The sequence below is a fragment of the Ammospiza nelsoni genome, chromosome 21 (genome assembly GCF_027579445.1).
Source record: "Ammospiza nelsoni isolate bAmmNel1 chromosome 21, bAmmNel1.pri, whole genome shotgun sequence".
In the NCBI taxonomy this organism is placed as follows: Eukaryota; Metazoa; Chordata; class Aves; order Passeriformes; family Passerellidae; genus Ammospiza; species Ammospiza nelsoni.
This window is the reverse complement of record NC_080653.1, coordinates 4450131-4477365: the sequence shown is the minus strand read 5'-3', so window position 1 is coordinate 4477365 and position 27235 is coordinate 4450131. Positions and strand designations below refer to the sequence as shown.

Here is a 27235-nt window from a genome sequence, read left to right as displayed (position 1 = left end):
GTTTGTGATGTTGATGATGTTCAGGTAAGTTGTGCTCCAGCTACAATTGTACCCTTCTCCTATTGTGATACTCAAAACAGCCAGTTTGACACATGATTATTGGAAAAAATTATATTTTGGAAGAACTCACTACAGAAGGTGACAGAATTCCAAAAATCAAATTACATGAAAATATACATCGCCATTTTCTTTGTACATTAGGTGAGGAAAACTCTGAAGTAGAAGGCAAAGCAGATGAAGGGCCACAGAAAAGAGTAAAGGAGGGAAACTATTTTTGATACCAAACCCAGAAGTTAGTCATTTGAAAGCCTACAGATGTGCATGCTTGAACTCAACCTTGAGAAAAAACAAGCCTCCCCCCCACACACCCCATCCCACAAACAGGCAATGAAAAAGGCAAACCAAAAATGTCACCCATAAAAAGCAGCTCATTCCTATCTTGGACTAACTTAGTCAACCAAACTTCCAAGTGAAAGCACTCAAGTTCTTGGAAGTTAAAAATCCATCAGGCTGCTCAAGGGTGCTCCATGGCCAGTTTTATTGCTATACCAAATTCAAGAAAGATGAGTAATTGGGTTTAAAAAAGGGGTGGGAAGAAAAAAATGCACCTTTGAGACTACAAAGGTCATCATAAAAGAAGCCACAAGTAATTGATAGCAAATCATTTCAGGGTTTAATTAGGAAAATTGTAAGTTCTGATGGGGGAAATAAAAGGGACCACATGTCCAAAAAAAAAAAAAAAAAAAAAAAAAAAAAAAGGAGATACTAAACTTGAATAAGCAAGAAATTTTAATTAAGCCTTGGTGGGTCAAAGGAAAATTAAAGTGGGAGGAAAAAAAACAAAACCAAAAAAACCAACTTAGTATCCTAATTGGTTTTAACATGCTTCACAAGTTGTTGTTTTTTTTTTTAACTCAGGAAACAATGAACAGGGAGAGAAAAAACCTGCTAAAATCTTTAGAATTTACACAATTCTATCCCTAACTACAGACAGCATTATTTGGTACAATGTGTATTTGTGGATGTACATGAACAGTATATATATTATCCGGATCATGTTGTGCTATGTACACATCTTTACAATTCTTCCTGAAGGTTAAAGCAGTTCATTAGATTTCAAAATGCGTAATCATCTTGTGTTGGCACTTGTTAGGCTCTTGTCAGCATTGATAACTGGCATGTTTTATTGCAGCCCAGTTCCAGCCAGTGTTTGCCAACTTGTAACAACAGAAGTCCAGCAATAGGTGGGTAGAGTGCAGGAAAAAAAACAGTGCCATGTTTCTCAATTGGAGACCTGCAAAGAAATCACAGGTATTAAAATAAAACCCCTCCTCACCCTCAATTATTTTCACGATGTTAATTAGTTTTTAAAGCTCAAGAAGATTAACTATTACTAGTTCAAGAGCTTCACATACCTCTGAACAGAAGATGGATAAATCCAAACTCATCCCTGAGAAAGCCTGGAGTTAGCTGAGCACACTGAGTGTCCAAGCTCAATTATCAGACTTTGTGGCTCCTGTACCTCGTGTTGCTTGTCGAGCGCGCAGCGTGCAAAGCTTTGATTATTCACACACAGGGCTAAACATGGCAGATTTATCACTGGAAATCTGTGCATTACTTACTGTGAGAGGCAGGCACAGCAGTGCTCAGCAAGCACTGACACCACAGCCCCCAGTCACACTGGGCTGGTTTGAAACCAGCTGTGGCCCCTTCTCATCCAACTCCCTGCCCATCGCTCACTTGGGAGGAGTCACCAGACTCAGAAAAGCTTTTGCCTTCCAGAAAAGCAACACAGCCAATTACTTAAAATATTTGTCAAGAGCATTGTTTCACTATAGCTAAGTTCAACATGGCAACAGAGCTGAGGTTAGTTAAGGATACTCTGGAGTGTTACTCACAGTTACTCCCTTTCTCCAAGACAGGAAAAAAAAAGTCAGCAGCATTAACAATTCTTGCACTCCAGTTATAGGCAGTACAAGACTTTCTGTTCCTTTGCTTAGTCTTTTGGTCAATATTAAGCATTTTTCATGCTTAATCCATACTGGAGAAAGTTCCTTTCAATCAAAGCATTTCTGCAAAGGGACTGCAGAACTAATTTGTCACAGATGGAGCCTTTCCCCAATCCCCCCCATGTTTACAAAAGGGTAAGAAAGGAACTCTCTCCTGTACAATTGTAATTAAAAATAACTACCCAGCAGAAGAATGTAGTAAGCTGCTCTGGTTCAGTCTGAACTACACACAGTGCCATATTTCTGTCCCTGTGAATTATGTATGCTGTAGGTAACCAGTAAATGTGGATTTGGGATTTGCCAGCCAAATGGGTCAGAGCAGTTTACTTGCCAAACCAACCATTAAGAAAAGGCAGCTTCAACATGAAGTTTGTTTTGCTTTGAAAAGCAAGAGTGGGAAATTATTAGCTCACGGAGGAAGTTTTTCCTTGGCATACCCAAGATAAAGTGACCAAAGGCCAGGGATTTAAGGGCCATGATTTAATACAGAGCTTTCTACAAGAGGTTATTAAAAAAAAAGTCCCATTAAAACTGAGATGGGATTGTATAAATTAGAGTAAGTATCTTGAGTCAGAAGCTCTTTAACAGGGTGGCAAAAAATGCAAACATCACATCAGCTACTCTCAGGTGAAAACTTGTCCAAGCTCTCAGATATGCCACAGTTCAGTTTCCAGGCAGAACACAGCTGTTTTTATGAAGCTATTCCCAAGCCTTCCTTACTGAAGATGTTTCTTGGGCTGCTGAAGAGAACACCACCTTTCTTGATATTATTAACTGGTAATATCTCAATTTGATGCTTTCTGCTGTGCCAGGAGACTTTCTGTTAAAACTCCCATAGATACCTGAAACAAACCCTTCTCAGTGGCTCCTGGCAACCTCACTGAAGTCTCATTTAACTCCTATGTGCAACATGCCACCAACATCTGCAAGACAATCCACAACTCCTGAGATAACAAGACTTTCAAGATGCTTAAGATTCTAGTAAGTATTCTTCACAATAATGAGTATCAAGGAATTGTCACCCCCTTCTATTAGTAACCTCTAAGTGCCATTAATAAAGCAGGATGAATTTTGATAAAGAGAAGTTCAACTTCTGAACAGCATAAAACACAAGAATATAAGAGAAGTTCCCCAATTTTGGCAGAACAGGCTGTCAAGTACACTTAACTTCTTTTGGTCTTTAGTACTGCATACAGGCAAAGAGCTCCACTGAGATCATGCAGCTGAGAAGAAAGGTTTGGGAGTTTCTTTTTGCTTTTGAGGGGGAGAAAAATACTTCAGCAACACTTAAGCAGGAAATCCTCAACTCAGGTAACTGACTCATCTTGAGAAGGATACTTACCCTGAAAAAAGTGAAGCTACTAGCTGCTGAATAAGTGTCACTCAAAAGCAGTTTCTTGGCTTTTTCTTACACAGCGGGCAACTTTTCTTTTAAATTCTCCATTTCTGTCTTCTCTCCATTCTTTCTGTAATTGAATAGACAGCTTTCAGATGTCAGTCCTACAACAAGGAGTTGTACAAGCTCTAGGAAGACTCTTGTTGTTTATGTTTTCAGACATTAGCCATCTATCAACCCCTAAATTTGCTTACAATCATTGAGCTCCTCACTGAAAACCTTGATATTCAGGACTTCCTAAAGTTTGCTCTGGGTTTCTGTGCCAGCTGCTTACAAGACAGTGAGGATGTAATTTTCCCCTTGGATTTTAGGCACACTCCAAGACTAACCTGGTGGCTTACCAGTATTTCACAGTGTCTGTGCTAAAATCTATTTGCTTCAGCTTGCAAAGTAGCAGCAAACTCCATCTGTAGACCACAAGCTGTTGTTATTTAGTGTCTTTAACTGCAGTGGTGAGAAAGGTACACAGGTACTGTGAGCCAGCAGTTACTCTGAGATTTTTTAAAAGACAGTGTCAGTTCTCTTCAATCTAGCAAGGACACTCCAGGACAGAAATACAGAAGTGACAGTATCTAGAAGAGGCACAGCAGTGTCCTTAGAAAGCAAACAGCTCCCAGTTAGATATGGCTGTAAGATGCTGGCTCTGTGAGAAAGACCTTGGGAGAACACTCAGCTCACCTACAGGGCTGCTCTCTGTGACAGGGATGTGATTGCAGAGCTGCAGAGATGAAGAGCCAAGATAAAGATGAGCAGGAAGATAGGTAAGAGGGAAGCCTGAACCCAGAGATGCACCCATCAAGGTACCACAAAAACCTACAGGAGAAAGTGCAGCCAGGTTTGGTTTGTGCCAGGCTCACAAGGAGCTCAGATGAAAGCACAGGAGCACCAGGTGTGGTTAAGATTGATGTGCTGGGCACTTCCAGCCTTCCAGTCAGAAGTGGTGGGGAAAATATAAAGAACCCCTTATTTCATCAAGTTCTACAGTTCTTAGTTTCTGCTACAAGCAATATATTCTTACTGCAGGGTGAGGGAAGGGGTTAAAACCCCCACATTGTTCCACGTGATGCAATCTAGCACACAACACCTTTTCACCCCCACCTGGAGTGGAGGTTGTGGCACATTTGAGTGATAAATGGCACAACCTAACATTCATCACCTCCAAGCTCACTTAAACAATCAGTTGGAGAGCCCAGCATGTCTTAACTCCCCTATGAAAGCACAAATAAGGCTACTAATTAGTTTGTTCTTTTTCAGCAATTCATGCAGCAAACATTTGGTTCCTTGGACTGGTACATAGGACAGCTTACACAAGATGGCTTAAAGCCAAGAAAAGCATTGAATTTGTGCCCTCTGAGCTTCAGAGCCTTCGTTTTTGTTTCTACTTTTTCTAGTTGTAGTTCTATGAATTGTTCAGATTTGAATAGCAAGCAAAGTTTCCAATTTGACAGCTGATTCTCCAAAAATGTAATTTTAGGTCATGAACTGTTCTATTTGCTTTTCAAAATATTTATTCAGGTTCCTGATCCTCATTTTTCTCCCACTCCAAGAGACAGTACTCTAACATGCATAGTTCATTTTTCCTGAAGGCAGGTATATCCCCTGCTCCTGTAATCCTGTGAATTGCCTGTGACACCTTACTCACTAAACTCACTTAAAAGCAGAAACTACTGACAGCAGAGAAAGTATCTTATAGTAACTGCCAAAGTTTATTGCTGTTCTAAACACAGGAGCTGCTGATTCTTCATTACCCTGAGTATGTTTTTTGCTAATATGAAGAGAGCTACAATCCAGCAGGAAAACCAACAGTTCTTCAGAAGTTCCTTGAAACATGTAATGCCACAGTCAAAAATAATTTCTAGCATCCAAAGTGATGCCTTACTACTATCTTCAGTCTAATTTAGATTTTTTTGTTCTTTCATGCTGGGCTAGAAAAAGCTGGTTTTATTTTTGACCTTTACCCTAGGCAAATTCATTTTGTGTCTAACTTTCCTGAGAAAAAAAAACAAAACAAAAAAAAACAAACAACGCACTCCTGAAGTAGTTGTCAGTGGGGCACAATACAGAAAGTCTGATGTCAGGAAGGTGACAAGCACAGCTAAAAGCATGTGCTTTCTCCAGGGTTAGGCCAGCTACATTCAACATACATGAGTTTGTGAACTGAAGAATTCTAACTGCACTTTTAGCATTTCATTAATGCTCTCAGCAGGAAATGTCCATATTTCCTGGGTGTCTGTTTCCACCAGCAACATGACACAAAAAAGGGAGGTCCAACACTTAAAAAAGATAAATGAGGAAATTGTTCACTGCAACTTTTTGTTTGTTTTCTGTTTTCTTCCCATTCAATTTGTTCCACATGAGTCTGTTCCCATTACGATTTTTCAGAGAGCACAACCACCTTTGAAAATACTCACAACACAGCAGATCAAAGGCTTGGGAAACTACTGAACTCCCACCCACTTTGGGAAGGTACAGCTTGGCTGACAGAACAGGTTAACATTCCTTTACAAAATTGCATCTCACAATTCCTATCTCCTTCCTCACTCCCACAGTTAAAAGAGCTAGAATTTTTCTTTTGTGAGAAGACAACACTCACTGCTGAACTGCAATTCAGGAGCATGTCAGTGTTATGTCAGATGAGCAGGGCCTGAAGTCTGTCCCCCTGTGCCCTTCCAGAACTGAGACTTTTTTCTCTCCTCACCACATTTTCCATCCTCATTCTTACATTCTGCTGTAAACACAGCTCTTCTAGAGAGCTGATAGCTGTGTTCATACACACTCACAGCACAGGCCATGGTCCAGAACACTGCATCAAATGCTTGCATCTCACACCTGCAGATTCACCCTGGTGTTTGGCTGTAAATCAGAAAATTTTTCCTCACTCCTGAGCCAGTCTAGTCTGGGACAACCCATGCTGTTCAGCTGAAGGTGAGATGCCCACTAAAGCCTTTGTGTACCTTCTCAGAGCACAGACCTACACAGTCAAACCCACTGCTCTAATCCATGGGACAGGAAGTGACAAACACAGACAAGTGAAATAAACTTCCCAAAGCTAATCAGTAGTTTTGTCTGACAACATCACTGCTGTTCCCAACACAACGGCAGCCTTAGCCTGTGATAGAAAATGTCCTTCCCAAAGTTCCTGTTTGCTAAACCAGAACTGCATTGCAAGGTTTCTACACTGAAGACAATTGGCAGAGCAAGGAAAGCCTTACCGCTGCATCAACATTAGCAGGAGAATCACCATTGGGATCTGCCAGCATAGAAATAACACTAATCATGATGGTTTCCACTGTGTGAATGGGAAGCCAGCGTTCCTCAGGTTTTTCATAGCCATATTTGTCTTCCCCAGGCTCATGAAGAATTGAAATGCAGACATCGCCGTTCTTGTCAACTACAAAATAGAACAAGGCATATTTCAGTCATGAACAACGTGCTGGCATTTCTTCAGGACAGTCAGGAACTGCTCATCTTCATTCCAGCTACTCTGAAACACTGTTAGAGAAAACACTTTATAAAGAAGGAAAGTCATTAACTATTGCAGAGCTTAAACTGTAATAAACAGGGCTTGGAGGAAATCTGAATGTGCCTGGGCTCCTGACAGAGGGCACATGGGGAGGAGGGACTCAGTCTAAGATCACACTGCAGCTCTCAAGAATATTTATTTAGCCAGGCTTCCACTAAAGCCTTTTCTGTTAAGTTCAGCAAACTCCAGAGTGACTTTTTTCCACAGCAACAGCATCAGCTGGATATTACTGGAACATATTGAAATATGATTTAAACTGCTGGAATTAGAAAGTGCCTGACAAGTACTCTGGTATTTCCAGAGCTGAAACTGACACAGCATTAAAATATTCTGTCCTTTTGATGGGAGCACTGTCTCCTCCCACCTTTCAACATCTACAGTTTCTGAAGTTGAAGAAAATTTTTCTTTCCCAGTAAAACCATCTTCTGTTTTATTTCACCTTCCCATCCAATCTTCATCAGTCCATAGGTGAATGAGACATTAGGAGAAGTCTCCTTTAGAGAGACTAGAAAATTTCTTTTCATGCTTCACTAGATGAGGACAACCTTGGGCTTTCTGTACTGAGCTGCCAAGTCAGTAACAGCAAGATGAAATAATTGAAGGTATAACAAAAGGAAGCTATAGAAGTCAAGTTTTTCCTCAGACTAGAATTTTGCACTTTGGGAAAAAAAAAATCCCTGAACAATTACCAAGTATGCAAGAACGTACTCAGAACAGCTTCTGAAAATACTTTAAGAGTATTTTATGCTCTCAGAGTAGCACCATTAAAACTCTGCCATTGTTATTACTTCTCTGTTAAGTGAGGATGGCAAAGTAAAAGCAGAGTTTGATATTTCTAACACGAACAGAAATGTATTTTATTTGTCTTCACTTTCTTCATTTTAGTTCTGAACTGCAAAAAGAAATTGAAACTTTGACATTTCTTACCATTCGGATGCCAGATTTCTGTGATGAATTTCATTTTTGGCGGCCTCAGTGGGTAGTCTTTTGGAAAAGTAAGATGAGCCTTGAAAACACCACCTTCACTGGGGAATGAAAAATATCTTAGTAGAGTTTCTTGTAAGCTGAAGATCGGAACTTACTGATGTTCTAAGTTTACACCTCACACAACTGAACATCATGTTGGTAATTAACAGTATCAACACTTCCATATGCAATGCAAGGAGTTTCTACATTCACAAGATCCTGCCAGTTCCCCAACATGATCTTTTTTTAGAACTAGGAAGATGTTCCAGAGGGGAAAAACCATAGGAGTGGGAAGGGAGGGGGAAAAAAAATAAAAAAACTGCCAAGGAATTTACCATCTGGAATCACAACTTATATTTTTTTCCTCACAGTACATTTATTAAGAGGAAAAAAAAAGATATTGCAAATAACTGCCTCTCTCAAGTCCAGCCCAGCAGACTCCCATTTTCCTCTGCTAGAAGCCTCAGTCCTAATTTTGTGGTCTCAGTCTGCAGCAGTGAGCCCCAGGGAAAAAAATGCAGAAAGCTCTGGCTGTGTGTAGAGCATTAAATGTAGAAAGACTTCCAATGCCACCTTTTCAGCACTAAACTAAAGTGACTCAGGCATGACAGTGAAGTGTTCTGCATTAGTTACCCACTCAACTGGAAAACAATAATAAACAAGAGACATCCTGGTTTTATGTGCAGTTACAGGCCAGGAATAGTCCTTTTGAAAAGGTGAAGGTCTGTATTAGATGGAAAGGTTTACAGATGGAATACTCTGCTACTGTCAATAATATCTGTCCTACTACTGTCATTTCTTCTAAGTGAAGGTTGTAACAAAATTTGGAATTGCAAAGGCAGAACAGAAAGTGGAACATAAACCCCAAAGATGGCATGAGATGCACGGTGTGAGAAGCTACTCCTCAGCAGCCACACACACAAACAAGAGGTGAACAGAAAACTGTTCAGTGGGATTTTTTCCTGTATTTGTAAAGGAGTAGGAGTCTCTCAAGTGCACTGGCTACTGAGAAAAATCACATGTTTTATCATCATTAACCTAAGGGGTGCAGCTCCAGCAAGTGCCTAAAAAAAAAAAAAAAAAAAAAAGAGAAAAAAGAGAGAAAAACAAAGAAACAAACAAAAAAAACCAACCCCAAAAAGCACTGCCTTTAAGTAACCTGGCTCTTCGAAGCAGCTGAGGGGATCTGAACCCACAGCATTTATTTTTCACAAGTTTTAGAAATGGCAGGCAGTTTCCAAAGAATCCTTCATCCCAGGAGAGGTAAGAATTCCAGAAACATTGTTTTAACATCCATAATGTCAAGACAAAGGAGAGCTGGATTGCATTTGTTGATAGCCCCAAACCAGTCAAATCCTTTCTTTCAAACTGAAAACATCCTTCTTTCCCTGTTTAAAGAAGCAGATCCTAAAGCTACTAGGCTGTAGGGCATCCCTGCTTGCCCCAGATCAGCCTGTTTTAAAATGGATATACATTAGATATCAGTTAATGAAATACAGCTGTCAATTAAGGGACATCAATGCCATTTTTAGCAATATTCCTCATAAAAGGGTTTCTGTCTGTAGAGTAATGCACTAAATCTAAAGTCTTTTCAAGTAAACTCAGAATAAATGAAGTGGGACCAGGAATAAGACTCATGTTTGAAAATTGTTTAAGTTAAATTATTATATATGACCATCCTCATGAAACAGCCCAGGGAAAAAGGGTTCAGTGTAAACAACCCTGAAAAACAGCAACCAGGGACTGGAACAGAAGAGAGTTTCTTACCTAAAAGCCTCAAAAAAATTTCAGGACCCTATAAAAGTGGAGTTACAAAAAAAACACTATTGCAACTTTTAACACCTAAGATGACAATCAATTAGAAGCAGCATTTATTTATTGACAATATTTATAAAATAGCCATGAGAATGTAACATGTTCAGAAAAGGTCAATAGGAGCTGGAGAAACCATCTCATGCAAAAACCACAGTGCAGGGAATTGAGGGAAAGCCAAGCAATTTGATAACTGGGTTTAAATACTTATTCAAAGTCTGCTGACAGACACACACAACTTCATGCTGCAACCAAAAGTGACCTCAAGCAAACGTCACTCGGATTTTGTATCAGCAGTTTAGCACTGCAACAGCTCAATGAAGAGCACAGAGGTCATCTTCAGGAGTACACTTTAAACTGACCTCTCCTGGGCAGAGAACCTTTTCCCAGAAACTGGAGTAGATGATCACCCCAAAGTACTCCAGGTCACACTTGGAAGTTCTCCCACCACCTCAATCTGACAGGATTTGGAGCCAATTCTGTGGACTGCTGAGGTTTCCTCCAACTACACCCCACCTGAATTGAGTATTTCCCCACCACCACACACATGAAGTTGTAATGGTTTAACAAGGCACTATCAGCTGAACTACTGGCTCCCAGCAGCAACAGCAAACAGTGCATTTTATCTGCCTTACCTACATGTGAAAGAAAGCAGAAGCTGCCTCTAAGTGCACCTATTGTCTTTCTTTTCCATACCAGTACAAAGAGATCAGTGTTGCATTTTCCCAGGGGAGCAAAGCAGTTTAGAACTTGTACAAGCAAATGCAGCTATTTACAGGTACTCTGCCAGCAACAGGAGAGCATCACCTGATTTAGCACAAGGTTTTGGTGAGCTTGTATTCGCTAGGAGCAAACTAGAACTAGTAAACCCGAGTTCATTCAAGTTTCTGTGTAAGTATCAGTACTTACTATAGTGTATCTGGAGGACCAATAATGAGGACTTCCCATCGATAAAGGTCATTGTCATCTATTAAGCCCGCTGAAAAGCCTTCCACTGGATTTTTGTTGAGCTCTGTGTAGGAAAAAGAATTTAAGAGAACTTTAGGTGTCTATAATACACATTTGCTGGTTTTGCTCCTGTGCCCATACACGACCAAACACCTCCATGACATTTGGTGCTTTCTCATGGCCTGAGTGAGAGCCCTCAGCTCCCCCACCACAAACACTTCAGTCAGAGCTGGCACCATGTCTGACCCTAAAATCCTCCCAGTGTAACATGAGCAGAAGGGCCAGAACAACACACAACTATGGGGCATGGTATCCTAAACCAGATACCAACAAGTGTTTAAGTCAGGAAACTTCTAATAATAATATAGGCTATAACATATCTAATAATAACTTCTAATAAGTCAGGCTTTCTAATAATACAAGAGCTTTACAAGAACCCCAAGGAGCCAGCTTAACTAAAGTCTGTCTTTAACTAGAAAATGTTAACAGAAGACCAAAGTCCCATTATGTTTTTATTTAAAAGCAACATCCTACTTTGTTTAAATGATTTTTCTTTCAGACTCTGGAAGCATTTGAGGCCTGTGCCAGTGAATTCTGGAGACAATGATTTACTATATTTTCAACTAGTACAAGAGAACATAGAAGATAAGCTGCTCTGCTGTTCAGATATGGAGTTGTATGGTTTTATTTCTTCCTTTTGCTTCACAGTGTTTTCCATCAGTGATAAACTATAGAGCATTCTAAGTGTATAGGCTACTTCATACAGATGCTGCCAGATAGAGGCTTCTCTGGAAACAGCTACACACAAATAAGTCACAGCTAGGTCCAGACTTCACTGAAGTTCTGTTATCAGCCTGCTCCAGGAAAAAAAAAAAAAACTGTAAGATCTGGAATTAAACCCTCCAATGAGTTTTGTCTATAATCCAGTGATGAGGGTAGGAAGGTGAGAACATCTATTAACTGACAGGTTCAAGTCAGAAATTACATCAAATGCCATATTTATGCCAAATTTAAATTCTTCATCCAGCTATTCCAACAGTAGATACAAAGTCCTGACAGATCTTGGGTACTCAGGATACAGGAGGGGGAAATTATTCCTTCAACTGGTCAGTAATTTGCAGATTAAATAAAGAATGGTAGTTATTGTGGGAAAAATAGAAAAAAAACAGCCAACCATACTTATTTTAACCTGTCAGACTCTATGCAGTCCTCACAATTCTGCTCCACAGCACAGCTTGTCTACATATTCCCATTTTGCAAACCTAAAAAAGACACAAGTTCAGAGGGCCTTATAATGCCCTCAGGGACATTCAGAGGAACTTCAAGTGAGAACCTTGGACCCTTCTGGAGAAAAAGCTGCCATTAGGTCCAAACTGATTTGCCCAAAAGCTTGCAATCACTGATGGCCAGTTAAGCTCTGAAGTATTAAAGTGAGGCTGAAAAAGGCAGGAAGAATCAATTCAAGCCCTACACAGAGGAGTCTAAGTCCACACTGGGAAAACAAAATGCTCAGCTCACATGAAGGAACCAAGGTCCTGAAGAGGGAGACAGCAAGAACATCAACTTCAGTCATTACTAATTTAGTCAAACTTATCCACAAAGATTTCTCAATTCTAAATTGCCAAGGGACACAGTGAAAGGGGTTTCCCTGGGTGTAATCAGGAGCTAAGGTCAGCCATCCAGCCCCCAAGGTGCAGGACAAAGACTTGGGTAAAAAGAAAGAAAAGGAACATCACAGGCTCTCTAACCAAAGTGCAAACCTCAAACCCAAGAGCTACAGCATGGCCATGCCTCCTCTAAGCAAATCAGCGTTCAGACTCTGGTATTTATGAACTTTGTGGAAACAGCTGCACAAGTTTGAGTAACTATTTAATCTTAGCTGGAAGGGCAGATAGCCTAGGTGAGCATCTGACCTTAAAAAAGAGTTTTACCAGTCTCTTACTACCTCCTTAATACAAACATTTCTTCAGCATGGTCTATTAAAAGTTCCACCACCTCAGTAGCTGAATATAACCTGCTTTTTCAGGCAGGATTTCATTAAAAAATTGCCTATTGCTTGTGAAAAAAGCCATCTCTGCTAAGGACATTTACATCATCTTTTCAGATATTATTAATACTGTAATACAGAATACCCACTGTAGTAACTACAGAAGTCAGTAAAATGTATTATTTGAATTCTATCTCACCTAAGACTTTCAAACTTGAATTTAAGCCTGGGAAACACAACCCCATCATTTCTGCATCTCCACAGAGAAAAAAGGATTTGTGGAGTTTTGTGTGAACTGCTGTAACTCAAACTGCTCACATTCAGCTTCTTTATTGTTTGCAAGTTATCACTGCTCACTGATAAGACTTTAAAGACTGCCAGAACTTAAGACTAAAAAAATTCAGAATGTTTCTCTCTATTTAAATATGCCACATTATTTCCAAAGCAAATATACACATTTTCTTCTCTACTTCTTAACATGTACTGTTTCAATTTCTTTCTACATCTGTCTCAACCTCAAACAACTTTATCCCTAAGTAGTTCAAAACATTTTTTGTGTATTTATTCCCAAAGAGAGCCAGCTCTTACACTCTGACTCTCACCCAGGACCATGTAGCACTATATTGCAGAAGAGCTTGGGAGAAGGGGTAAGATTGCTGGGTGCCAATTCCTTTAATGCAGAACATCTGTAAACTGTATGAAAGGGACAAGAATTAACAAAAATCTTCAGTTCAAGCAGTTAAAGAAGATTGCTTAGTGCATGTTGCCTATAAAGCAAATGAGCACATCACTTCTTTTACAGGAGGTGCCATCAGTCTCAGCTTGTGAAAAGGTTCTTTTCCTTCCATGACAGCAGCATTGAAGCACAGCTCAAGCAGCTGCTGATTGCAGAAACACTCTTAGGAAAAACAATGAATATAAGCTCATGCACCTTCCCCACGAGAGGTATGCAGAGTTACCATCAGCAATTTAAAAATGAGCTTTTCCATCCAGATTATTTATGTTAAACTAAACAACATGGCTGGCAGGCAGACAAAAAAGGAAGTCTCAGGAAAGTTCTGCACTGAGACATGAAAAGCATCATCCTTGGCTGCTTCACCACGCCAGTAGCTGCTACTCATTAAAACCTGCAAACACCAAGGGCCCAAGGTTTGTTTGGCTTTGTTTTTTTTCCCTGGATATAGTGAGTGCTGCAGAGCAGGAAAGTTAACCAGCAGTTCCACCTGCCTCCTGCCTCTCTCTGCTCTAGCTGAGGCTCACCCAGCAGGGAAATCCATGCACCAGAGCCCCAAGGGAGCAGCCAGGCAGGCAGGGCACAAAAGGAGCTCACCCACAGCTCAGTGACAGGGCTGCTGCCAGGCCGGTGTCACTGCCCCTGAGCGAGTGACACCAACACTGCAGCCAGGGCAGGGGACACCTGCTCCCCGTGCCTGCCAGGCCCAGCAGGGACAGCATTAACTGCTCGCAGCCTGAACAGGAGCTGCCCAGACAAACGTGGGTAAAGGGTTCAGCAGGGACAATCCTTTACCCACCCTGCTCTCAGTGCAGGGCCTCTACAAAGCCCCAAAGAGCTGCCCTAGAAGTCCTGGAAAAGCAGAGAAGTCAGACACCTGTGAAGAATTGGATCTTTACACATTATTTTTCCAATAGCTTTACTTTGAGATTTCTTCTTCAGCTAAAGATATGCTGTACTTTTTAAACATGAATGAGTACATTAACATATTTCCATTATGTCCATACCTAACTAAATGCCATTTACTTGCAACTACTATATATTACAGTCTGTTGTTCAGCATTTCTGACAATATTTTTTGCATTTCTGATTATTTAATGGGCATTTTTCTACTCAACAAAATAAAACAAAAATCTAAAACACTCACTGAGTGTAGAAGCAGTTTCAGGTAGAGCCCTTTGCAGACCAAGCAGCAGCTGACAGCCCAAGCAGCACACACCTGGACAGCTGCCAAGCAGCAACATACTTGGAACAGAATCCAGTGTCTGCTTATAAATTAGACATTCAGTTCCTTTAATCCCAGTCCTGAACCTGGGATTAAATCCAATACCTGATTTGGGAGGTGAGGAAGACTAAAGGCCCATAATCCAAGAGAGTTTAAATCCAGAGCAGATTTTCAAGCCCCATGGCTCCCTTTCCACATGATCTGCCACACAACTCACTGTCTGTCCCTTTAGCTCTTCCTAAAGCAGAACTAAATTACCATTGCCTTAAACTTGAGCCAACACAGTACCATGGGCAGCACTTCCAGTTTCAGCGTTCAGTTTACATCAAGCTACTGATGTTCCCACACTCACTGAAACTGCCTTTATTTTAGCCAAGAGACTTCACCAATCCCAGAGCAAAACAGCAGCAGCAGAAATGACTAAGCAGAAGGAGGCCCACAGCTCCCTAGGACAGCTATGTAAGGCATCCAAACTTCTCAGCCTGACACCCAGACAGCCACTGAGGATCAACTCTTCCAGTATCTGAGCTACACTGCAGTACAAAGCTTTCAAAAATATGAGCTCCTATCGTTTTTTAATAGCAGCCTCTTTAGTAAGTTACACAGTGTGTGAGTTTTGTGCAGCCAGTGAATAGAGCACAACACAAAACCAGACTCTGGAGCCCAGGTCCTGGCTGAGGCTCCTGGACAAACCATCCAGCTGTCACACACAGCTCTCAGAGCAAGCAGGCCGTTCCAGCACTTCATACCTGCTGCCCCTCAGACTTGTGTTGTCTCAGCACCAGTCCAGGAACGTCTATAAACTGTTCACACTGAAAATCCTCATTCTAGACTCTTCTTCTCTGTGACTTCCACACAGTCCTATTACTTCACTGAGGTCACTTACAATTTCCTAAACTTCCCTCCACACAGGACCCAGCTGCACATCTCAGATTCTAGAGAGTCAGAGATTATGACAAAGTAACAAGATCTCTCTGTGGAGATGCATTCCCCAAGCTCTCCATTTCACCTTTCATCATGTTCTGTCTTGCTCCACGAGCTCATCCAAGAAGTTCAGACAAAACCTAGTACCAAATACACACACACTCCTGATAGCCACTGTGGGAGTGACAAACAAACCAGATTAAGCCTCTGAAGGACACAAATTATTTTGAAGGGAGACTAAAGTAGTAAAGACAAACCTGTCTTTAGCAGATCCTACCAATCATTTCAGTAGAAGCTTTAGGTTTGACTTTAGCCTGGTAACTAATTTCCAGTGCTCCACACATCACTCCTTAATAAGGGCAGCACTTCAGACATTCACAAATCAAATTTTCTGAGCTCAGAGAATGTGTAAGAAGGGTTGCACAATACCAGGCAAGCTGCATCTCAGTGCAGTGCCACACATCTGTGTACTGCTTCACCTGCCATCTCCTCAGCTATACCTGTGAAGTCTTCCTTAGATTTGCAGAGGAAGCAGATTTTGAAAGGACAGAGGACAAGGCTGGAGGCTTCTTGTTTGATCTTTGGTTTTATTCCCAGTCAAATTGCTAGCCATGGCCATAGGTCAGCTTTGCAAACAAGTGGAGAGCAGCACTAGCCCAAAGTCCCTAAAACTGCCACTAGCATGAGGATTAAGGTACCAGAGAAACTGTAAATAGAGATTGGAATTATTTTATGAGTAACACATCACATTATTCTAGAACTAAGCTAAAAACTGAGCTCCTTGATTTTGTATATTCTGTAGCTGCACGGTCATAGGAGTCATGGCAATTGTCTGGAGACAGACAATTGTTAGTTCAGATCAGTTATTTAGTGGAAAACTGAGTCTTAAACACACCAACCAGGAACTTGCAGGTCTTTGGTGTTGCCTTGGTTCTTAAGGAGCTCCCCACAATCCCTTAAGCCCATGGGGGTGGACATCAGCAGACACTGCCAATGCTCCTTTAGATTTCTCTCTCCCAGGTCTCAAAACCAGCTCTTAGACAGCCTCAACTGGAACACAGACACCCAGCAATTGATCTGACCCAGCAGCCCAGTTTCACAGCCCACAGTCTGCTCCTGGGCACCATTTCACCTGAGAGTCCTACAGACAGGCAACAACAGTCACAAGCTGTTTTGAGGCATTTCCTTTCTGCAGCACTGCTCATACATGGACCCTTCTGTGTGCACACTCAAACCAGTCCTTTTCCAACACCCCATGCTACAGAAGGAAGGTCTGCCTCCCCCTCCCTCAATGCCATTATTTGCCATCAAGCAAATATCTAAACCTTAGTTACTGTGGACACATTGTGCCTACTAAACCCACAAATCTCTTCTTTCAAAACAAATGTGGTGTTCAAATTACTTTCCTGTCCAAATCACTGGAAATAGAAAACATACTCATCTGATGAAAACCTTTGAATACCAGTGTTGTTTGAAGTTTTGAAAGTTATGCTTCCAGAATTAAGGTTCTCAGCAGGAAACTCAGAATATATGCTCAAATTACCATCAGCCATGTAATTTTGGTAGAAATCAAGGTAAAATATTTCCTGAATAGCTTTCTTTGCTAGCAGCATGCTGGGTATAACATCAGACCAGAATCCAGCACAGTTACAGTACCCCAGGTTAAAATGGAGGTTGAATAAGGTCTGTTAAAAGCCCACAACAAAACCATTCCCACTAAGTTCTGAATTTTGAGGGGAAGAGTTAAGAGGAAGGGAAATACAAGGACAGCAAAAAAAATTGGAAGAGCCCTGATTGGGAAACCCACATGTAAAAGGAAGCAATTATGTCAGCAGGGAATATTCAGTGCAGTGCTTTGCCCAGAGCCACATTCACCTGTCACACTCAGTGTAACAGAAATGCCACCTCCACTTTGTCCTCCATGTTTCATGCCTGTTTCCCCTCTTAAGAGTTAGATGAAGTATTCACTTGTCTAAGCATACCTGCATTTGAGATGGTCACCCTCAGCAGCACTCAAGAGACACCATTGATTACCCCATCCCGAAGCAGGTGTCAAAACCAGGTCAGATGAATCACACTCTACACACATTTATTTCTCTCACCTGCAGAGAGACTACAAGTTTCAGATGCCTACTGCACACAACTGCTGGAATTTGGCAGGACAGGTGCCATTAATGCAGCTGAATTTGCCGTGGACAGGACAAGTTGATTAACTCCTTAAGAGCTAATTATCACTAGACTAAAGCTAAGGAAAAAAAAAATCCATCCAAGCATCTTCTGAGCAGTCACATACACATTAACCATGAAACACTGAGCCAAGGGTTCTAGGACTTGTATGGTTCATAGACAAAACCAGAACAACATCAGAAATCCACTGAAAAGGCTCCATGCCTTGCCTATGCCACAGGGAGGTATTAACATCTGAGGGAGATGTTAACGTCTAAGCTGTTGTGCAAGTCAAGAACAATTTTCCAGCTTGTTTTCTCTCCTGCTTATAATATGAATAACAGGCTTGCATATCCTAACTTGAGCCACATTGTTATTTAGAATTGTTTTAAGACATTCCTTTAAATGACTCCTGACAGCACCATCTTCTAGATCAACAGCAAATGCCAGCCAGCTAAAAAAACAGCCAGCTTGACCTATGAGGTGTATGATGACAGCACAGAAATGTTTCCCTTAACAATCCACACACACAGAGACTGTATGTGAAAACCTTTACAGAGGGTTTCTATCAAAGTTTTTGTGATTATTCTAAACCTGTGCAAAACCTGCTAACATTTCTGTCCAGGAGAGCAGATATTTTTATGGAACCCCATTTCAATTAGATTGCTATACTTAGTGTTCTTACAAGGTCTGGATATCTGATCTCTGCTCCAGCTGATATGCCTTGGACTTGAGAGCAGGAAAGAAAAGCAAGTATGAACATTTACACTTGCAGGGTGACCTAAAGCTCAAGAGATAGACTGTAAGTGAAAGATCTCAAGACCAGACACTGAAAGGTGGGCACACACCACTGAAAACTGCAGCAGAGGGGCAGCTGGGTGAGAGCAAAGGCCTGCACTGCCCTGACTCCGTTGCCATACACTGGAACAAAAAGCAGACTGGAGTTTCAGGAGTCACACACCCCCCTCCTCACACAAGCCACCTGCTCTCCTTTTTCCAGGCACCCAAGGCTGCACACTCATTTAGTATTTTGTTAGCTCTTGCTTTCAGAAGAGCAGCCACCCTTCAGATCAGTTCCACTTCACTGGAACCCCATCTCTATGCTAGGAACAAACTGTTGTATTTTACATCAAAACAGAAGTTGATTAAACACACTACAGGAAGAAAATTTAGCAGAATGCCACTTGAGGCAAGCAGGTTTCACCTACAAAGGTCACTTATTTTCAAACTGTTGAACACAGGGCATTGGGGGTACTAAAAACTACATTGTACCAACCACAGAAGGGATCAAGTAATCCTACATTTGTTGAATATGTACATATTGTTCCAAGTTTACCTTGCACTAAACAGAAATTTCAACAATATACAGAAAAGTCAAGGCAGAATCAGCTATAATTACATGTGGCTTCATCTGAAAACCATTCAGTCTACTTGATTGATCTCTATCAGTTTCTCTTAACCAAATGCCATCCTGGCCAGTATCAGAAATGGTATGGCCAGCAGGAACAGAGAGGTCATTCTTCCCCTGTACTCGGCACTGGTGAGGCCTCACTTGGAGTACTGTATCCAGTTCTGGGCCCCTCACTTTAAGAGGGACGTTGAGTTACTTGAGCGTGTCCAGAGGAGAGCAACGAAACTAATAAGGGGCTTGGAACACAAGCCATATGAAGAGCGACTGAGGGAGCTGGGGTTGTTCAGCCTGGAGAAAAGGAGACTAAGGGGTGACCTCATCACTCTCTACAACTTCCTGAAGGGTGGCTGTAGTGAGCTGGGGGTCGGCCTCTTTCTCCGGGCGACAACGGATAGAACAAGAGGACACAGTCTCAAGCTGCGTCAAGCGAGATGTAAGTTAGAAGTAAGAAGGAAATACTTCACAGAAAGAGTGGTCAGAAACTGGAATCATTTACCCAGTGAGGTGGTAGAGGCATCATCCCTTGAAGAATTTAAAAAAAGACTGGATGTGGCACTTGCTGCCATGATCTAGCTGAACAGTTAGAACATCAGCTGGACTAGATGATCTTATAGGTCTCTTCCAGTCTTGAAAATTCTGTGAAAATTCTGTGAAATACATATATAGATAGCAAATCAATAAATCCTTAGCTTGCAGTTCTGCAGCAAGTAGTTATAATACTGAAGTTGGAATCAGTATTAATCACACAAGTAAAGACATTTTAGTTGGTTTTTGCATGATTTAACATCTCCAAATGAAGCTCTTACCAACAAAGCAGAAATTCTGATGGAATTATTTTCTGAAATGGTATTAATTTTGCTCCTTACTTCAGAGGATCTCCAGCAATGTCCTCCCATTCGCTATTCTCAAACCAAACACAAATAAATCACCGTACTGCCAGATCCAGATATGCCCTTACTTCAGTCTAACTTACAATGCCTTGTCTGGGGGTAGCAGGGAAGGAAATAACTCAGAGCTCATGGTAAGTTTGGTTCTTTCCCTGAAAGATTAGTAAGCTGACCTAGGCAGAGCCAAGGCAGTGACTCCTTGGTGAGGCAGGTTATTGCTTCATCCTGTTTAAGCAAGTGGTTGAGTCATCAAGCCCTTCCATTCTGTTTAGCTAAACCTCACTTTCCAAAACTGCCAGCACCCCTGAAATTTTGCTGGTGGTGCTGTTATAAATATTCTTTCCTTTGAAGATGCAAAGTTCAGATTATTTCTACAAGAGAAGCATTTGGAAAACCAACACGTAGCAGGCAAAGTTCGCCATTAGTCACATTTATCATTTATTTACAGTGCAACAGAAATTCAGGCTGCTTGTGCTGCTGGAGTGACTGGAGTCTGAGCAAGGCCTGTGTTTTAGCAATGATATTGTCTATAAAGTCAGCTTTGATAATTCTGTCAGCACAACCTCACAGAAACAGGATTAGCTCATCTGCTGTAACAGGGCTGTCAGGGGTTAAGGTGAGGGCTACACTCATGCTGTGCCTAAGTAACCCAAAAAGCATCAGACAAAAAAAAAAAATTGATGGTTATCTAAAAACATGAAAGAGTCTTCTAAAAACAATATGCAGTGGTGTTTATAATTTCAGGACCAATTAAAATGCTAAGTTTTACATGTGCAGGACCTTAGAGTCCTAATTATTTGGGATAATACAGAGTATTAGTGTCCATATGAACAGACCTTCACAAAGGAGATAACAGGAAATCTAGTACCAAATTAAGATTTCACTCAGAAGCACTCAAATGACTACCTTACAGACAAACTTAGTGTAAACAAAGGCTTCTTACACACCAGCCACCCCAGAAACATTCATCTCAGCCTTGATTTATAAAGTGATCTTTACTCTGCAATTCCCTCTCCATTCACTACTCAAACAGATTTTTTAAAAAGTCCTAACTGCCAAGAATTCAACTAGCTCAACATTACTCAGTAAGATTCTTCCTCAGAAGAAAGTAAAAGTTGTTCAACTGTCACATTAAGTATTTAGTAGTTTTCCAACTTGCTAGTTTTTAATTAGACATTTCTATTTTGAAACAAAAGCTGCATACACTTTAACCTGAAATAATGCCATGTTTCTCATGTTTAAGAAAAGCATTAGAGTGGCTTTTTCTGTATCCTAAGTTGGAGATTATTTACAACCCAGCTCAACTTCAGCCAACAAAGGCATGGTTATTCCCATTCCCAGTGCTCCATGTTTATGTTCCAGAGAACTCGCACTTCTAGTTCCACTGTGTGCTGCTGATTTAACTGCGTCCTCCCTGTGATTCTGCTGGTTGAACTGGACAAGTCTGCCTACTCTAAAGTCTCTGTGTCAGCAAGAATTTGGCAGAAAGATGAAATAAAAGTATTCACAGACATACCTCAGTCTGTAAAACCTTCGGGCTTGACAGTGCTGGAGACTGCGAGAGAAGCTTTACACCCTGTTGTCTGCATCTCTTTTTGAAGAGCATAAAGTTTTGGGGCTGTAAAAAGAAGTTTATCCTCTACCAGCTCCCCTGAGGAGTGAACTCTGCTAACCCAGTGCTAAACCAATCTAAATTTTTTTTAAGTTAAGGGGCACTTTTTTTCTTTTAGTTTTTCCTGCACTCTGCCTGGAAGAAATGGACAGGTCATGGCTTCTATTTCACATTATTATCAAGCCACAAAAAGTGTCCCCCTCCTCCCAAAAAAAACCCAAAAAACCCCCAAAATATAAAATAAACAAAAAACCCAAAATCAAAAAGAAACCTCCCCCCTGAAAAAAACAAACAAACAAAAAAACCCAAACACCACCAAACGTAGGAACAAATATATTTGAATTAAGATATTTCCAGAAGCTGCTACTGCTTACAATTAAATTGATTTGAGAGAGAACCACATTTAATTTAATTGGCAGATATCCACAGATATCTGATCCTCCAGCTCTAGTTAGACCACCCTTTTTAAATGGCTTTTATATTAAGAGATCTCAAATGATCACTTCCTTAAGACATAAAAAACCCCCAAAAACCCAAACCCATAAAAACTACTCAAAGTTCTTACTGCTTTGAATTGTTCTTGTGCCTAAATGGGGGCAAGCACATGTCAATATAAAAACAGCTACTACACTTAGTCTCTGGGGATCCAGCTCAGTATTTCATTAGCAAAGGCACTGTGAAGCCACACAGAACTTGGGAGATTAAAAAATAACCCACATGTAACTTGAAGTTATATTTTGTGACTGTCATTGAATGTCCCTTCTCTCTGAACATTATCAGTATCCAGAACATGCCACTGAAGCACACAAGCATGTTGTACATGGTGCTGTGGTACCAGCTCCCTGCTCAAGTTACAAGCCAGCTTGCTTTCAAAAAAAAAAAAAAAGAATCCAAGTCTGTCTTCATACACTCATTGGAGCATTGCAAAGCAACTTCAGGTTGTGTTGTCAAGTTTTGTGTTTGGTAAGGCCACTGTTTCACATCTCACTGACAGCCAGCAGCCTCATCAGTTGACCTGTACTTTGCCAGAGTGCTCAGGAATTAAAACATCTCATTAAAGTGCTCCATGGCACACATCTTCTCTCCCCATAATTAAGAACCAAAGCATAGGGGGGGACCAAACAGGTATCTACTCTGAGAACTACTGTTTAATATTCCTCTCTCCTCCTGCCATTGTCTTTTCTTCTAGGCACTGAAAAGGGACAGTCAGGGCCTCACCATCAAAGAATTTTTATACCCCTCCACCATTGTATAGGTTTCAGATTCTCACCTCAGCCTCCCTTCATTTCTGGATGTCTTGCTTCAGCATCAAATCTGTCATTATCAAAGCATGACTGAATGATCCAGAGCAATTTAAAGTAGCTTAGAGCACATAACTCACATCAACTGTCTATTTACTGTTCTCCAAACCCAACCACCAGGTACAACTCCATGACTCACCACACCTGATACAGGCAAAAGCTGCATGGAGCAGAGGGACTGAATATCAGTCCCACCAGGACAATCACCACCGGAGTGGTGGCTTTTGGTTTGAGGAAGAAGAAACAACGTGGGTATTAACAAAGGGACACGTTGGAGCAGGTGAGACTTGGAAGACAGTCAGCAGCAGGGAAGGGAAATCATGAAGCTCAGACTCTGCACTATGACTGCAAGTGGCCTGACACCAGAAAAACCAGTGCCAGTCCAGTGCCAGCCCAGTTCAGATGTCACACAGGAAATAGTTTCTTCCATACATGGGAACTTTCTCAGGTCAGTTATTCCATGTAGGACTTCTGAAGAGTTCAAGACTCTTCTTCAGTGCTCACCATACTTCATGCACACTCAAAGTCACTTTTAGTATGGTTTCAATTTCTTTTAGCACATGTAAAGGGATACCAAAGGTATTGATATTACTTAAAACAAAACCCCCAGAATAGCTGCATGATGCAAGAAAATGGCTGCAGTCAGTACAGCTGAATCAGGAATAGGGGCAACTAGAAAAGCTGACCAGTTTTACCAGTACACATAAAGCCTTCAGATAAGAGTGGGCAGAAAGTTAAACAGAAGTGAACCCCTAGATCTAGCAGTGTACCAATGTACTTACATATCCAACCACTCTGTGCTTACACAAGGCCTTAAGACCTCACAAGAAAAAAAAATTAAAAAACATAAATACACCACAGAAGCTGAATACTTACTATCAAGAGACTTCAACCAAATGTCCAACTTTCTTTTGTGCAGCACAATTACTAGATTAAAAGAGAAATTCCAGACAGCTGAACAACTATTCTAGGTTACCAAATGTTTTTATTTAAATCAAGTTAGAAAGCAACTATTCTACACTGTTTCCCTTTCAGGATCATGTATAGGAGAGAGAAGCCTCACATCACATCTAGCCTTGGAGCCCCTGCAGTAAGCCCATATCGAGGCATTATTAGCTTATCTGAACGTGCAGACACCTCACTGAGTGTCACTAATAACTTCAGCAGTTACCAGGGCATTAACAAGTCCATGCTCATGTTCAGGACTAAGGCCACCGTATGCGATTTTTAACCACAGTACAAGATTTGTTGGGGTTTTTTTAAGACCTTTACCTTACAGGGGCAAAACGTTTTGTGCTAGTAGTTAACGATACTGAAGTTTCTCAAACTGATCACCATCCAAACCCAGAAAACAGGGCTGGAGATGCACAAACACATCATCCAGCTCGCTATACCCGGTTATGCAACCTCATCTCCTTACTGCTAACAATGCTGCTTTCCACCCTGAGGCTTCCAACGACATTAACTGAAGTTTGGGGCCAAAATCCTGCTCCGGGAATTCCTGTGCCACCCAGTGACCCCGTGCCTTTGTATGGCTACTCGGCCAACTCCAGCCAGCTTGGCAATTTCCCGAGTTTAGCTACACCTGGCACACGTTTCCTTAACTGGGTACGAAGCAATTTTTAACGTAAGAGGCAAAAAAGGGGACCCGATTCTCCCAAGGCACCGCGCAGACCCGCGCGCTTCCTCGAGTGGATGGCCGTATCCCGGCCCAGCAGGCAGAGGATGCGGCGAACATGTGCAAGTGGGGGAGGGAGGAAGGCAGCGCTGCCGGCTCGTTTCCCTTTAAGTGTGGCAGCGCACACATGGAGCCGCATTGTGCGGCCCCGCGCATGCGGGGCCCCTCGGCGGGGCCGGGCCGGGCCAGCTCGGCCGCCCGCCCGGGGACAAAGGGAGGGGGCGCGGCGACACCGAGCCCGTGTGACACCCCGATGACACCCCGCTCCCCTCGGCCGCCGGCCGGCCCGCAGCGCCCGGGCCGTGTCCGTCCCCCGGCCCGGTGCCCAACTCCTCCTCCCCCGCGCCCGTCCCGCCCTCTCGCCCCCGGCGGACCCCCCCGCCCCTCCCCGCGGGTCCCCCCGCAGCGCTCCCACCCGCTCCCCCGCCCGCAGCCGCTGCTGCCCGGTCATGTCCCCCCCGCCGGTGCCTGCGGAGCCCCCGCCGCTTCTCCTGACAACAAAGGGGCCGGCGGCCTCCCCCTCCCGGGCACGGGAGGTGAGGGGGAGCCGGCGAGGGGAGGCGGGACGAGGGCACCGCAGGTCCCCTCGGGAAGGGCTGCGAGTGCGGGGAGCCAGCCTGGGCCCAGAGCGCCTCGTTCCGGGGGTGGGGGAACGATCCTTCTTCCTCCGCTTCTTTCCGGCGCCTCAGAAACACCCCCAAACATCAGCCCGCACACAACCCCCGGGCTGCGGGACGAGCCCCGGCTCGGTTCTCCCCCGCCTCAGGGAGACGAGACCGCAAGGGGAGGGGACGAGGAGTCCTCCAGCCTTGGTACCGGGGGGCTGGGGGGTGCCGACAAGCGCGGCCGGGGCCACCCCGCGCTCCCCCGGCGGGACGGGGACAGCCGAGGGGACGCTCCTCCACCGTGCCGGCCCCGCTCCCCTCCCCCGGCTCCCCTGGCAGCAATCGCCGGTCGGGCTCCCCCTCCCCCGCTCGGCCTAGTTCCCTCGGCTCCCGGCTGGGCACAGCACGGCGAGGGGGGGCCGTAATCTCCCCTTCCCCCTCACACACACACGCACTCCCGCCCGCCCCCCGACCCGAGCCGGCGCCCCATCCTTCCACCGCTACGGGCCGCGGCCCCTCCGAGGCCGCCCGGCCGCTGCTCCCCCGCGGCGGATCACCCGCCGCCCTCCCTTCCTTCCTCCGCCGCCGGCCCAAGTACCTGCTAGTTGTCTCCGCAGTAGCAAGGCGGACTGGAGCTCCGTCATTCTCCCCCGCTCTGCCCGGGGAGGGAGTCCCAGCGGCGGCGGGGACGGCGCGGCTCCTGGCGCTGGGAAAGGTGGCGGCGAGCGTCCCTCAGCCCGTCTGCTCCGCGCCCGCCGGGGGTCTGGCTCGGCGCCGGCCGCCACAGCACGCAGGGTCCCGGGCAGGGCAGCGCGGCCGTGGCTCCGAGCCGCCCTCCGCCTCCTGCTCCGAGCCCTCAGCGCCGCCACCTCCTGCTCCCCCCGCCAGGAATTTCACCGCACTCGGGCCCGCGCAGGCGCACTCGGGCCGGCCGCTGGGCTTCCGCGCCGCCATCTTGAGAGCGGCTGAGGGGCGGGAGCCGCGCTCGGCCGCCATGTTGGGAAGGTCCTCCCTGCCTGCCCTTCCTGAGTCAAGCCTGAGTTAGCGGAGAGGAAGGGAGAGCGCTCCGTGAGGGGAATCTCCTCACGAAGGACATTTAGGGACACAAACTAAAGCACAGCAAGTTCCACCTCAACTTGAGGAAGAACTTTTTTATGTGAGCGTGGTAGAGCACTGGGACAGACTTGTGCAGGGAGGGCGTGCAGTCTGCCTCTCTGGAGAAATGCCAAACTCACCTAAACCTTCCTGTGTCACCTCCTCCAGGTGACCCTGCCTTGGCAGGGGTTACACTGGCTGATCTCCAGAGAGCCCTTCCAACCCTAACTATTCTGGGATCTGCCGAGGCCCTCATGAAGGCCATTATTAGGAAGGAATGCTTCTTTTTGAGGGTGGCGGTGCCCTGCCATAAGTTGCCTAGAAAAGCTGTGGCTCCCACTAGATCCCTGGAAATGTCCAAGGCCAAGCTGGACGGGGTTTGGAGCAAACTGGGATAGTGAAAGGTGTGGATCGAGATTGTGCTGAGGTACAGCAGCCCCTGAGACACATCTGCCCCCATCAGCAGTGCACAGGACTGTCAGATACAGGAATAAGTAACAACAGTGTCTGTGCTCAGAGCCCTGCTGGCCCTCAGGCTGCTGCCATCTTCCAGCCCACTACATACAGGAGGTTTTGAGGAGCAGCTAAAAAGAGCAGCTAAACACAACAGGTTAAAAGGGTTACCAGCTACCAGGTAATAGTTGCTTACTCAGGATTGCTGCAAAATGTACATTTTTGTCTCTGTGTGTGATGCGGATGCTTTGGAGCACTGTGTTGCTGCACTGAGGATGCACCCAGGGAAGAAAAAGAGAGATAAAAGGCCTAAATCAGCCCTTACACTTAGGAGGCAAAGGGGCTTTCCTGCATTAGTGTATCCCTGAAGGGCAACTTAGGCTTGGGTTTGGATGTCCAGCAAAAACCTTTAGAAAACAGGCTTTTGAAGGATGACTACAAGTCTGAGGACAGGCACTACGGAGGGAAAGAACTAAAAATTAAGATAGCTTATCCCAAGGAACT

The 27235-nt window shown here is 43.7% G+C and overlaps 1 protein-coding gene across 2 annotated transcripts; it reads right to left on the bottom strand.

The window, feature by feature from the left end:
• Positions 1 to 96: 96 nt before the first annotated feature.
• On the bottom strand, positions 97 to 26082 carry UBE2G1 (ubiquitin conjugating enzyme E2 G1). 2 transcript variants are annotated; one of them, XM_059486986.1, is made up of 6 exons: positions 25782 to 26082; positions 10616 to 10718; positions 7856 to 7953; positions 6618 to 6796; positions 3352 to 3475; positions 97 to 1294 (listed from the first exon to the last, which is right to left on the bottom strand). In XM_059486986.1, the coding sequence occupies exons 1-5, from the start codon at positions 25825 to 25827 to the stop codon at positions 3389 to 3391; spliced, it is 513 nt and encodes a 170-aa protein (XP_059342969.1). In that variant the 5' UTR covers positions 25828 to 26082; the 3' UTR covers positions 97 to 1294; positions 3352 to 3388. The 2 variants fall into 2 exon arrangements, with proteins under 2 accessions (XP_059342969.1, XP_059342970.1); XM_059486987.1 differs by lacking the exon at positions 97 to 1294 and adding an exon at positions 2475 to 2932.
• Between the last annotated feature and the right edge of the window lie 1153 nt (positions 26083 to 27235).